The sequence below is a fragment of the Chelon labrosus genome (genome assembly GCF_963514085.1).
Source record: "Chelon labrosus genome assembly, chromosome: 11".
In the NCBI taxonomy this organism is placed as follows: domain Eukaryota; kingdom Metazoa; phylum Chordata; class Actinopteri; order Mugiliformes; family Mugilidae; genus Chelon; species Chelon labrosus.
The window spans coordinates 9,741,778-9,756,894 of NC_140344.1; the positions used below are offsets into that span (position 1 = coordinate 9,741,778).

General features: G+C 39.6%; 1 protein-coding gene across 5 annotated transcripts in view; it reads right to left on the reverse strand.

Moving 5' to 3' along the window:
* kcnq1.2 (potassium voltage-gated channel, KQT-like subfamily, member 1.2) overlaps positions 1-15,117 on the reverse strand; it is a 174,287-nt gene that overhangs the window by 143,943 nt on the left and 15,227 nt on the right. For all 5 annotated transcript variants that reach the window (XM_084555080.1, XM_084555079.1, XM_084555082.1 and 2 more), the window contains exon 2: positions 11,235-11,902. In XM_084555080.1, coding sequence (XP_084411206.1) covers positions 11,235-11,731 — 497 coding nt within the window. In that variant the 5' untranslated portion in view covers positions 11,732-11,902. The remainder of the gene's footprint in view (positions 1-11,234; positions 11,903-15,117) is intronic.

The window sequence follows — 15,117 nt, forward strand, 5'->3', positions numbered from 1 at the left end:
AAGAAAGAAACTTTCCAATCGTTTTCCATAAAAAAATGTATTTATTTTTCTAATATACAATAAAATGAATGAGTCCTATATTCCCATTAATACGCTGTCTTTTATTTGGCCATTATGTAATTTATATGCTAATAGAAAGGTTTTGCTCATTACATAAAACATCTAAAACTTATTATTTTCAAAGGATGTCCATGCATTTCATTTGGCCTCGTTTGGCCTTTCCTGACTCTGTAGGATTAAGAGCAGAATCAGCCGTGTGCATTTTCGCCATGCCAGAAATAATCCTTAAAACACATCTTTTAAGTGCTTGACAAATGCAGCGTGTTTGCATGCGCCATCATCAAACTCCCTTTAAAAACACACTGTAGTGGGGGTATTAAGATACTGTGTACTAGAGCTGGATTACTTGCCATATGCTAGAAAGGTTATGTAAGTGTCTGGTGCTTATTATTACTATTTGTGTATTAGGGCTTTGACTCCGAACTTCGTTATTCGAATATAATTCGACTATTTTAAAAATTGAACGAATTTTAGGGATCTCTTAATATTCTAACCTGTATGGGAATTATTTTTTGTAAATGTGTTTGCTTGTAAACGTTGTTTTCAATTCAGATTCCGAGTTTTTTTTTTTCACGCCTGGTGAAGTAAAATCGCGAGCTCATTAGCAAGGCTATTGTTGGTCATCTGGGCTCCTGTAGGTAACGTTAGCATAGGTTCCTGTAAGCTTGTGTATTTCCGATGGAGCGTTAACTGTCGTAACAGCATCTTCTGTTATATTCTGCTCGTTACATCTTCATTCCGACACTGCATATCTTGTTTGCTTAATAATAAAAATTTTAACACGCATAAATACTCAGCCTTTCGTGCACGTAGTCTATTAACATTGACTGATACACTGCCCTCTGGTGGACAGAACATATATAACTTAAGTTTGATACCAATATCAGTCTTACTGAAGACATTTAATGGTCAAAATATAATTAATAAATATTCGAATATATTCGAATTTTAATATTAATAAACAAACGAACTTCGAATATGATTTTTGGGCAAAAGTCAAAGCCCTATTGTGTATAATGCAAAATAATCAATAAATAAACCAGGAATAAAGCAGCAAAATGGCTGCTCAGGTCATGGAGGAAACTGAAATGTAGATGTGACTATATCTAAAACGGGCCACTGAATTGGGCCACCCATGTGTGCCACACCTGCATACTGGACTCTCACATGATCCAGTTGACTTAGTGAAACAAGTAGAAGGTGTTGTTTTATGAAATAATGATGCTGATCTCTGTTGCGTCAGGTGACAGTATGAGCTTAACTCAAAGCAGGGTGATGAAGAGACTCTTAAAGGAGGATTCCCCTTACACTATGACACATTGGCCAGATGGGACAGTGATTTTACTGTATGAGGATTACTGCATGCACACACACTCACTCCCTATTTCGCTTTGAGTTGTGTTCAAAACAAACAATAGGAAGCCAGTTGTCCACAAGAGCTTAGGTGACATCATCCCTTCTGATTTAGCACAGTGTCCATGGCATTTTGGCCAAGCTAAGACAAAGAGATTCATCCCAGGGTGCTTTAGTTTGGCCTTCTCTTTGCCCCATGTTGCTGGGTGGCTATCTTGTGTTGGCTGGATTGTCTGCAGCAGCCAGTCACATTTTGGGATGCTGGAATGACATCGGAGGAATGGCCAATGAGATTTCACGATTAGACACACCCTAGGTGTAGTGTCCCTGACGTATGGGACAGATGGATTTGAGATGTGTGTGACAACTACGAACTAGACCAACTAGACAGAGCCAGTCCTGCCCAATGCATGGGTGAATGTTTCCAGAAAAAGCAAAGGAATCTGCACTAAGGACCAGGTGAAGCCACACAGGGACATGTTGGGCCACACACAAATGAAATATGAATTTACTGAAATAAAACCAAAGGTCATAAGCCTGAAAAAGCACCACAGTAATGTACCACAATATTATGATTGACAAAACAGTAATTTTGTTGTTGTTTTACTTAATTAACTAATCAATAAACTGATTTCCAGTAGCCTGCATAAATGGATCTAATGTCTGTCATCTGTAGATTCTGCAGATTCAGGAGCTTATTGAACAGACAATCTTTTGTTTGTCATCAACTTATATTTTAAGTTGAAACATTCTAAATTGTTGGATCTTCAAAACTGCTTAAATTTTTTTCCATAAATCCCCCTGAGAGTACTTCATGAAAATATTAAATATTAATTCTCTTATCAGATAAGATGTCTAAAGACCACACATAAGTCTTTTGAAGGATAAGGCCAATGGGAATAACAGTTTGTGTTGCACTGTTGCCAGGGCTCTAGGAAGAGGCATTACCAGACTTCTGGGAAGGAAAAAACCAGACACAGGGTCAGGCTAATATGAGGGTAGGTAAAGTCAACTCAAACCTATTTCCCTTGTGTGAAAATCAGATCATCTTATTCGAACAAGCATAAATATGATGTCGTTGTCATGTAGGTCATCGACAAGATCATGTAATCCGTGTTATTTTCCTGTAGGACATGGGACAATGACATTTGTTGTTTTGGAGGGATAACAGTGCAGTTTCCCTGTCTTTAAACTGTAGCTGTTGGCTGAAGCCTGTTCTGTGTTTAATGGAGCTCTTTTAAACAATAATTAATTAATGTAAATGGAAACTCTGACTCCCTTAAGCCCAATATGGTATTTTACAAACTACAGGTAAATTAGCGAAGCTAGAGTAAAACACATTTTTCTCAGCAAGGCTCTCTATGATCAGGGATGTTTTGATGGATTATACTGAGCGCAGTACATTTATGTTCTAACAGTACTGCAACCAAGTGAGTTAAATCAGCTGGAGTTCTTTCCGATTTAGTGACTAAATAAGCATAGATCAGTATGCATGCCATATTTTACAGCTACGATGAATCAGTGATAGAGTTTACTATTAGCCTGACATACTTCTTTGCTTCCTTATTGTAATGTCACACCAATGTCAAAACACACTCAGCTCTCATGAAATCCCCTACCAAACCCACAAATTAAACATTTAAAGGCAACGATTTCCTAATGTCATCCAACAGTTTTCTGCAGTGACTGACGGTGACACTGTGGGGAGGCGTTTCCAGCGGACAGGACTAGGTCACCCACAACCATTGGCCAGCCTTATTTAGCCAGGCCAAAACCCCTGGGATCTGATTAAAACAAAACAGCTGGGGTTTTAGCGAGTATTATTCACTGCATATCCATTAAGCTTTACTGAAATGAGTGCAGCATAGTCACACCACACTCTCAAAACCTCAATCAGCAAGTAAAGTAAGGCAGAAATCAGCAACATGAGCCATTGACACCTCAGGTGTTCAGCCATCTGTCTTGACACCTACAAAATAAAAACCCACACCACAGGTACCAAAGGATCTGTAAGGTAACAGTCCGACATCACTAACAGGGCCATGAGGTGGGTAGTTTTATTTATTTATTTATTTATTTTTGAGTCAAGTCATTCCAGCAAACCAGGACCATGTTCCAACCCTCTCTCCATGCACACACTCTCAACACTGCCCTTAAAAGCAAAAACTAATAGGAATTTTTTGTGTGTCTCTTTGAAACCTGAAAGGGCCCTTTTTGCTACTCATCAAAGCCAGTTACCTCCACCATCAAACAAAGGAGACCTATCCACAACCAGGCCTCACAAGGCCATCAAAATGCTAATCAAACCCACTCGGTTGAAAATTTCATGCTTAGTGGAATTTTGCTTTCATAACATAGTATTTCTTAACCTTTAGGACAGGAGGTGTGGATTAGTGGTGAGAGAAGAAGCATAAGGTCACAGGTTCGCATCCCCTTGGCTGAGGCGCCGTAAGCCAAGATCTAACCTGAAGCAGCCCTCTTCAAGCCCCCTTCGTAAGCTGAATGGATGGGTTAAATGCAGAGAATCTCCCCATGAACGATCAAAAATGTAAATTTAAAAAAGGGAACAGATCATTTTCACATAAAGATTACGTATTGTGTGTGCTTATAAACACAATTTGTAAGTGCACCACCTTATAATACCAAATCAATCAAAAAGCAACTCAACAACATCTTAAGTCATTATAACTACAGTTTTTACATCCCACGCCTATTTACATACAGCCAAATCACTCCCTCTTTTCTTAGAAACAGCCATAAACTGTAATGTCAGCCTTGTTTTCTTTTCAGCCTGCTGGAGCACCGACAATATTCATCTGCAACCCAGCAGCACATTCATCTGCAACCCAGCAGCACAGAAGATCTACATAATCACCACAGTTTCAAGGCAGGCTCCCAGTAAGATTGTCAGATATACAGTATATATCTCACATTAATTTTAACCAGATGTGAAACGAACAATCTTGCCTTCAGTTCCTGAGTGATGGCGCTGAATAATGGCCAGAAAACATTATGATTTCACAGTGAAGTTGACCTTTGGGTTTTTGGATCACTTCATCACCATTAGACACTGTGTGAAAATTTGCCTTTATTTGCTTATGAATGAGTTATGGACAAAACATGTTTTGCAAGGTCACAGTGACCACCAAAATATAATCATTTCATCCCCCATGCCGAAATGATTGTTTATACCAAATTCGAGAAAATTCCCTCAAGGTGTTTCTGAGATACTGTGCTCATGGGAACGGGACAGACGGACGAAGACACAGGCAAGACAAAAAGATGCTGCTCATATAGCATCATAGTATCTAGGCACACCTTGGCTCAGCATCCACTTGTACACACTGGGTCATATGATTAGCGTAACTTACAATATGTCAGGTTCCACGGCTAATTTATAATTTTGACACAGTGTATTTGTAAAAAAGTCTCTGGATTGAGGTAAAACAAACCTGAACCCAGGAGCACGGAAATCGTCCTGGGCCATCACTGCAAGAGAGCATGGTCACTCACAGAGCAGCCCTCCACCAACCTGGAGGGCTGCTCTTTGACCCCCCTCCCCATCCCATCCATGGAAGAGCTTAGGGTGGATTACACCACATCAGTAACCAGCCATAAACATGGATATTCACTCCTGGCTTAGCTATTATCTTATCCAACAAATACTTGGAAAATACGTCAATAAAAATCTCCTTACAGGTTGGAGGTCAGGTACAATGTCAAGAGAAATAGTTGGGATCACAGGATAGTGGCAGTGTCATTCACCACCAGTAACTTCCATCAAGTACCAGACAGATACAGCATCAGTAACAAGCAAAGCCAAAGAGTAGCACCCTCAGCTAAACAGTGCAATTACAACAGGGGGGAATGTAATATTTTTAAATTGTGTACCAACTCCAAAACAGCAATTCAAAGACCAAGACAATGCAGTCATAATTGTAAGGCTCAGGGTTTACCTTGGTCTTGGGTGGGTTTAAAACTAACAACTAACACATGTTGGCAGTGCAATTAGTTATGTGGAAAAGAGAAAGTTCTTAGTTTTGTGTTAAAAATAACACACAAAATGTGCGTTACAATATTACTTTTAGTAGGCTGCTATAGGACACATAAAATACCGTAAGTTCCGGACTATAAGGCGCACCTGAATATAAGCCGCACCAGCTAAATTTTGGGGAAACTACAGATTGTTCCATATATAAGACGCACCCGACTCTATAAACCGCTGGTGTTTTAATGTTTAATTACCGTAAGGGTTTCTTCTACCACGGACTGGATTGTCGGGACAGAAATGACTGTTTGGAAACGCAAAGCGTCCCATTTATTTACATTTGAGAAACACAATAAATCTTTCAATCAATCAATCGATCAAACTTTCACATCTTTGACATTACAAACAGCATTCGTGCAGTGCACAAATAATACAATGGTCCGCTCCTAGCGCACTTCCTGCAGTCATAGTACCGTAGTAGTGCAGTAACAACAAACAAAGCTTACAACGCTTGACGAGGCAATAACGTTAAATGGCTAAATTTAATTCGTTTTTAAAAGTGCTTGCCTGTAACACGGCAGCAAAAGTGCAGTAACCCGGCTGCTCAACAAAATAACCAGCATCTTTTTCGAAAACAGCCAACACAGCAGTAAAGGTGCAGTAACACGGCCGTTTAACAGGGCTCTCAAGTCACACACATTTCGACCCGTTCACACGCTCACACGCCACACTTTGTATTTCTCACGCAGAGAAATTACCACGATAACGTCCACCAAGTTGCGCCGCTATTTTTTAAAACAGTGGAACAGGTCGGAATCAAGCGGGTTCCCGTAGAGTTCAGAAGGCGCCGATCACGCACCAGCCAATCAAATAAAAAGAATATAGCTACTGAACAGCCAATCAAAAAATAGCATTGCTGTATCCGGGCAAGATTTAGATTTTCCCGGTTCAGATGCTCGCTGAGAAAAGGTGGCACACACACACACACACCTGCACTAAGACATGCTGAATTAAATAAATATTTTTATTTGTGCGAATTTATGTGTCATTTATCAGATCAAAGCCCCGTCCCCACCCCAACCAAATTCCTGCCGTCGCCGCCAAAATCACACTCTGAACTCAGTTCAAAACTTGAGAGCCCTGGTATCAAAATAACCAGACTATACCAGAAAAGTCAGCCAGATCGATCGCCTTTAACTTAAAAGCAGCTCTCGTACTGCATTTGGACTCACTTGGTTTGTTTTGCTCTCGTTACCTGGCGCGAACTGTCTGTCTCGCTCTTGCGCTTCCATGATAGTGCGCCCCTGGTGACCTAGCTGTAACAATCCATAATTCGTTGTATAAACCGCAGGGTCCAAACCAAGTGACAAAAGTAGCGGCTTATAGTCCGGAAATTACGGTAATCAAGATGTTGATGAACTAATGTGTGCGTGCAGGTCTGGAATAGACATTGGAATAAGAAAGGCCATATTCAGTAATCATTATGATTTTGAAATTAACTTCAACCGCTTAAAGTGTTAATAACAGTTCACACTGCAAGATAAATTGTGCCCTTGAAATGCCTAGTATCCAGTCATGAAGACAAAGTAACATAAAGTAGCAGGTGTGAAAAGTACAATGGAGTAATGTGTTGCCAGAGACATTCAGAGTCATTCTGTGCTGCAGTCGGGTTACTTGTGTTAAAATTTTTAATCAGATTAATCACGGTGATGGATTAATCCACGTTAACGCGTTAATATTGACAGTCCTAATTACAACACATCTCCTAGCACATATATCTTGATAGTATGAATTTGAAGTGATCCACACAGTTCACTTCATTCAGGCAGTAATCTCTTGTAAGCAGATATCCAACAAGAGGTTTCCTTTCTGCCCTTTCCACATAGATGGAGGGGAAATCCTGGAAGCCGAGGATTCACTATAGCCATTACAATAATCTGTCCAGATATGAAAACGCACATCAGAACCAAGTGTTTTAGACAACATCTGGCCCACAGCATTCTCACGAGGATAAACAGGTGAGCTTATTTTATTATATATTATATATTTTTCAAATTTGTATTGTGTTTTTTGGCAATACCCCTGTCGAAGTTGTTATTGTTTTTTGTGTATATGTTTGCCAAATTCCGCGCTACTGTGACATGGTACTTTCCCATACGTGGGATAAATAAACATGTCTTATGTTCTTCCTCCAGTGCAAACCGGTTAAGGTATAATAATAGTAAAATCACCGTCATCATATAAGAAAATTTTGATTACAAATACTAGGTATTTAAAAAAAAAAACAGAAAAACGTGTTCTTTTAATGCAACGCTGTATAAGAAACTGAACAGTCAGACGTTAGTATAAGGGGACCAAGAGGTATAATCTGCAGTAAGTCTGAGAAGGGCATTTAGGAACCATGAGGGCATGCATGTTTATTCCCTTTGGTTATGTAAAAGACTCAGAGGGAGTGGCCCAAACGTGAAGGGAATCATAGCCCCAGGTTGTCTGCGCCGTGGCGACTCAGCACGCCATTGCATAAGACGCTTTTCGGACACATGTCCACGTATGCTGTCCTGAGTCCAAGAGATATCTGCCCACTATGACTAAATCTGTCATCATTAGTGTGGTATGTTTGTGTTTCTGGTAGTTTACTAGGCAGCTGGATGAAAACATTTTAATCCTTTGACAAGGTTCTCGGATGAACCCTGAGCAGAAACTATAGCTAAAACTGTTACTACTTAAACTTCATTAAACTATTTACTTTTGAATCAGTTTGACAGATGTAATTCATAAAACTGTTGTGATGTCTCTGCACTGCGCATATGTTAAAGTTTACAAAGCTATTTTCCCAGTGAGAAACACTAAATACTAAAACACCGAAGGCGTTTTTGCCAATGTAGCTTCAAATACATGTGAAATGGTTTCATATGTTTAGTTTAGATTTGTTTTTTTTCTAAAGAATATAAAACTTTTGTATGGGTAGGATTATTAAATATTTAGTAACTTAATTTTGAAATCATTTGCATTTGTACCCGTTTGTACCCCCCTGGCAAATTCTATAAATTCTTAGATAGAAGACCCTCTTCAACACACATGCATTTAGTACACATATGGTTCTAGTGCATGAATTCATCATCAGCCCTGTAGTTGGTGTGCGATCCTATTAGAGTACCTGCTCATTGGACAGATGTTTCTGAAAAAGCCAGATGGAGTGTTGATGGGTACATTTCATGTACATGAGCCAATGTGTTTGCATATTTACCACCACTGTATTGTTATAATCCAACACATCTGTGCCATGCCTGGCTCTGTATACAAGCATGTCCACCGTTAGATTGCTGGAAATGTTGTTATTCCGTGCTTCCTCACAATAAAGGCAGTGATGAATTAGGTAACCACCTGTGCGTGTGTGTTTGCGTGTGTGTATGGCAAGCAGGCCTATTAAGGATGACCTATTAGGTCTGTCGTGAGTGTTGCATGCAGTCCTTTCTTCCTCCCTTCTCCTCTGCCACTCTTTAAAGAGGCCAAGAGAATAGATGACACCAATGATAGCCTTTGACAAGTAAGAGTTACTTAAAGGAGTGTCACCGTGGATCAGTCAGAAGGGTTTAATATTAAATGATGGACAGGCTCAGGTTTGCTCTCCTCTATGAAGGGAGGATATTAGAGCCTCAATTACTGCTGGAAAGCATTATCGGCAGAGCACAGAAACAGAGTGTTTCCAGTCATCTGTAGCGGACAAGCTGACATGCTGGTAATATTTTGAGACAGATTAATCCTATTTCTCCTCAAACACAATGTTACACAGACAGCTGGTAGTAGGCATACCTCTTATTGGTAATTTGGTCAAGACTATGTTTGAAGGACTAAGTTATTTGGAGGCAACAGAGCTAAATGTTGCTGCTGGACACATTCAGAAGTTGAAAGCATCAAGACTGTTGCAAAGCTAGTGTTATAGCCTCCTAATTCCTGAGCCATGAACTAAGATGAGATATGTAGGCACAAAAACAATCACTGACAATCAAATGGCTTCTATTATTATGGAATCAAATGCAAGTAGATTTTTTTTAATGTATACACTGTATGTGTGTATTCTGCATATATATATACACCTCCAAAAGCGTTGCATGTTAACAGTAGCAAGTATGTTAACAGAGTATTTTCTGCATACATACTGTATAAAGACAAACACAGTGTAAGTATGTCACAGTCATGTTTGTGCGCTTGCAAAAACCTCACACATCCTCTTTAAACATTTTGCCATTAGATAGGGATTAGCTAAGATTCAACTTAATTGCCATTGCATATAGAACAGCTAGGTAGAAAACAAATAAATAAATAACCCTAAAAAGGGAAAAACACAAATTATATAGTTTATATAAACTATTTACTCACTGTGTGTTGTGAGCTTCACACAATCTGTCAACTTATATAGAACAAACTACAAAAAAAGTGCATCTAGCTATGTCTAAAACACGCAGAGACGTCAAATTTATATCAATGAGTGCCAACAACACAATGTAAAATAACCATAAACTAAAAAACTGAAAAAAGCAGAACAGTTATGGACTTTTTTGTACTTTGCAGGACTAGTATTGGTCATGGTTATTTGAAGGATAATAAATTGGAGAAGATGTAGCTACAATTTACTACTCAAGTATTCAATATCTATGATACACTATACAATTCACTGTATCATATAAATGTTGTTTACACGTACATAACTGAGGAAATTAAAACAGACACACTGTCCATTGAGTCTGTAGAGGTGTTGTTTTTAAACACAGACCTTTGGAGCATCCATATTGTCATTTCCAACAAATGAACTGTTTGTGGGGAAAAAGAAACCTTCAGTGTATGATCCAGCTGAATGTAAACAGGGTTCAACAGAGGCCTTTCAATTGAACGTCTATTATTATCATTCATCTTTTTATCTAATCTGGTCTAAATCCACAGGCTCAGGGCTTACTGTGACTAAACAGTGGGATACTTCAGGGATCATAGAAGATCCTTCGCTCACATGGTACATGGGTACTGAATTTGATTTGAGCTGTATTTTCTAATTTAGCAAAAAAAGTCAGCCAAATTATACAGTACCCATTAATTAAAATAAAATGTACTTCTGACATCTATCTATCTGTCTGTCTATCTATCATGTATTTATTTGAATACATTTTATTTTATGGGATATTTGAGTGAGGTTAAAGACTTAAAAAACACTTTATTAGATGGTTTCCACCTGCAATACAATACTGCACACAGCCTCCATGTTTCATGCATGAGGTTGCCGATTTGTCAACTGTGTGGAAGAGCGGAAAAGCCAGAGTTAATCGGGGCCAGAGTTGTGATTAGCCAGATCACACTGACCTGTCTCTGTTGGGCTTTCTTAAAACAACCGCAGACATTTAGCAGGCCACGAACACCTCTCCTTCTGTTACTGTGAACCAGAACCTCAGAACCTAATACTGGAAGGAGCAGCACTAGATGTAATTAACAGGAGAGTGACTGTAGCTAATGAAGAGACACTGCACAGAGACTCTTGGGTTTAGTGTGAGGCTTAAGTTAGACACTCAACCTTTACTGAATTTTTAACAGCTTCCAGGTCGATTTAGTTCCCACAGTGTGTGTATAAAACAGAGACATGTGTTTCTTGTTTCATTAAGTGCTAAGTGCTTTGTTTTGCATTGTGATCAGCACTTATTCTGTTTATTTACTCTGATTCATTTATTTGAGCCTAGTGCAAGCTTGTCAACTTCCACAGTCATCTGTAAGGATGTCTACTTATTTTGCGCTGGGCTAAACTGTCCAAAAATTTGAAATCAGGATAAACATAACAAGAGGTACTCACACGAGGAAGTGGTAGAGGAAGCATTTCAATCCAGCAGGTCTCTCGAGGAAGTTGTAAACATCCCCCTGCATGCTAGTCTTGATGTAAGGGCTATGGAAATCCTTCTGATGATGCAGCCAGCTCGAACGAGGGAGAGGTGGCGGGACAGAGGTGACAGAGGGCTGACCGTGCATGATCTGCAGCCCTTGGTCCTTTGTGTCCCCTGGTGGATAGCAGGGAATGCCTGATCCATTATTCACTGCTGTGGGGTCCAGTTCCAGTGAAACAGGAGAGTAGTGGCTTCTGTCAGGTGTAGAAGCCCGTAGGGCAGTGCTACCGGTAGCAGTGAGGGTGGAGGTTGCAGGGTCTGCGTCCATGTCCTGGTCCAGGTTGAGACTGAGGCTCGTAGTGGCATATCCATTGGGGCTCCAACGTATGAAGGAACTCCCCAACCTGTTACCATAGTCACGTTGAACGTGGCAAGTTGTATGAAAGGAGCGTGTCCGCCTTTCCCCCATGTTGGATGGTCTAGTTCAGAGAGGGAGAAGGGGGACTTAAAAGTCCTGGACGATCTGCCCAAGGTTCAAGTAGAAGGAAAAAGTCCAGCAGGATAGGAAACCTAGCTAGGCATGGCTAGCTTCCAGCGGCAGAGAGAAACTGTCTCTGCTGTACTGAGAGTGTGTCCATACCTGCAACAGAAGAAGTGATATAGGTCAAGGATATAGTGTGTCTATATCTAACCCTTGTCCTCTATTTGCATGACACTAAAAAGACCTAGATTCTTAATACGACAGTGACACAAACTACTTATTGCATTTTTATCTAGATAAATACCCAGATCAGTGTTGGTTTTTTTTCTTTTTTTAAACCACACACAGCATTTGAACTTGTAAGCAGCAAATTACAAGGCTGCCAAAAGGTTTTGACATTAACCGTGTTACTTGAAGTGAACATCTTATCTTTTTACTTGAATTGATGCTTAAAAATGAATGCATTCATGTCTTCCTGTATGCTGGATAACCCTCTGATACTGTAACAGGTGGCATTCAAGCAGAGCACAAAATATTCTTCCTCTGAAACCATCTCCAGATTATAATCTTGTTTCCTCAAGCATTCTGAACTGCTGCCGAGTGTGATCAGAGACCTGTTATGCTGAGGGTGCTTATGGCGCTTAAAGCTTTTCATTGTGTAACAATAAGTGTCCTAGTTCTTGCTCTAAGATTTATCTGCAAAGGGTATAGCACCATGAGTTTTTGAAGCTAGAAAGAGATAGAAAGGACAGGGTTTTGCCTGGTGACATTTCTATAAACGTTTGCAAATGGTTATAAGGTATTACACTCTGTCTTGTAACCTCCAAACTGGCACATAAAAGAATCACACACAAAGTTTTTTGTAGGATCACCCTTGATGGATATCAAAATCTTTCTGGTTTCCCATCTGGGAAAGCAGAACGTATACACCACATGTAGCCTGCTTACATTTAGTGAATACAACAGCCCACAACCCATGCTAAGCTACTACCACTGCAATGCAACCTTCCTTATCCTAATGGTTACACAAAACATGTCACATCACAGAAGCTTACTCAGCATGAGACCCGGACAAAAAATTAGAATGATTAAAGCTGTGGATGTTTAGAGCCACGTGAATTGCAACGCCTCTCTTCTACCTTTACCCGAGCTATTTTCTTTCTTTGGAGTCACGTAAACCAAGTTTAAAAGTGCACACTAGATCATAAATAAAAAGCAAAACAATGGCTATGACAACAGCATTATGATTAATAATTATCACCTTTAAGAAAAGAAGATTCACAAATACACAGCAGGTGGTTTACTGCGCAGATTGTGCAGATTTATATGCAGATGAGGAACCCATATTTTTTGTAATATAAAACCATTACGCCTGCAAAGAGTCTAGAGAGCCAGACAATTTGACAAAAACACTTTCCATCTGCCAGATGAAAGCCATTTAAAGGAATGAATACTCCTTGTTGTATTAATTAATTAGTGTAACAAAGGCAGGTCGGTGGTTTAGTGTGTTCAGGAAAGAAACTGATCCAGGTCCTGCGTTTGATAAATAGATGGCCGCCTGCTACCTAAAAGGATCGGAAAAAGTCTCATTTGACAAGAGAGGTAGGCTGATTGGAAGCAGCCACCCAGGTTCATATCTGTCCTCAGCTGTGGATGAACTGATGACAGGAGCCACATGCGCTGCTGTCTCCCCTTAGATAGAGTTTCTGCCTTTAAAAACTAGTCATGAGACACACAATGATCTGTCAGACATGCATACTGGGACTCTACAGTTACAGAGTATTTTCCGTTACACTGAACCGACCTCCTGCAGGAGACCTGTAACACAAATAATAATTAGGCTACAGCACGTGGGTTAACACTCAGAATATTTTCCACTCCCAAAAAAACTATTTTTTTTACTTTTATCATCTGATGAGCTTCTCCTGAAACAGAACAAATGTTGGTGATGAAGCTGCACAATCAGCTAAATGTTGAGTCAGTATTTACATCATATGATGTCACACGATACAGTGTGCTGATGATGAATAAAGAGAAAGAAAAAAAAAACAACAACATATGTTAGAGTAATCGGTCCAATCTTACCTTAAAATCCAAAAACACGCTTTAAATTGGCGCCGGCGGTAAATCTATTTAGATCTAAATCCAACAAGTTTGTCTTTTCTTTTTATAAAAACGGGACCCAGGCATGCATATAATAGCTAACATCAGTTAGAGCGTTTAAAAATACAGGTGACAACGATAATACAGCGAAACCACAAGTGTTGAATCGACTGCTGCCTGCAGGACTTGTCCCTTTGAAGTGCATCGGAGCTTGTGCCTGGACCGCCTGGGGCGTTCATGGGTTAGGGGAAATCATACAACAGCCAAAAACAACCTGGAAAACTTCTGCTGTGTTTAAGTAGCGAAAATGTAATTTCTAAGGTAAAACAAAGCAAGTTAATTATTTGTAACAGGTCGCCAGCGTTACTACACTTTAAAATTATGGATCCAGTAAGATTTTATATGCGTTTTTAAAAAACTAACAATTACTTGAATCACTAAGTAAAGTAATATTTTGATTAATCCGACAATAATTATTGTAAATATTGCTTCTTTGTGTTATTTTAACAACACATTTTTATCATATTAATTTATGATGTTTATTGCGTTTTGCAATATTATGTTATGACCTTTATATGTTTTATATGTAACATTTCAGGGGCTTATTTCCATTATTTTGGTTCCTCCCTGTCATTGTATAGGGTGGGACAGATGGCTGTTTGACAATCTCCCTGTCCTTGTGCTACCGATAAGATGGAATCAAGTAGTTTGTATACAGCCCTGTCCTGTTCAAAATTATTAAAAAAGGCTTTGCAGCAGTTGTGGGGAGTAAAGAGGAAATTTACATTAGTTATAGCATCACCTGAAACTACCTGCATTGTTTTTCAACATATGAAATGGGTCAAGCTGTGAAAACTTACCCCACAGGCAGAATATCCTCTGTTGAAGCCAGTTAACCACGTATACACACACGACCAATTCCCCGCTACCCCTTCATGTGGTGAACTCGGTGTTGTTCAAACCATCCACTGCGTTCAAATCGGTTACAAGCGAAAACAAAAACTGCCACAAAACTACGTTAGTCGCGGACGTGTCCTCGTGGAGTTCAGCCAGGCGGCAAGTTTTAGGATTTGTCCAGAATATAAAAGAAAAAAAATTACGAGGGTATGTGAACGCACCGTTTGATGTCTCAAAAAGCAGCAGCTGGTGGCGAGGCAGCCGTTGGCCACACGTGGATGGTCGCGCGCGCTTACTAGTCAGAGAGATGACAAATGAAGAGGGATTATGGCTTTTATGTTTTAATCAATATTTCATTAAAACTCAGTTATTAA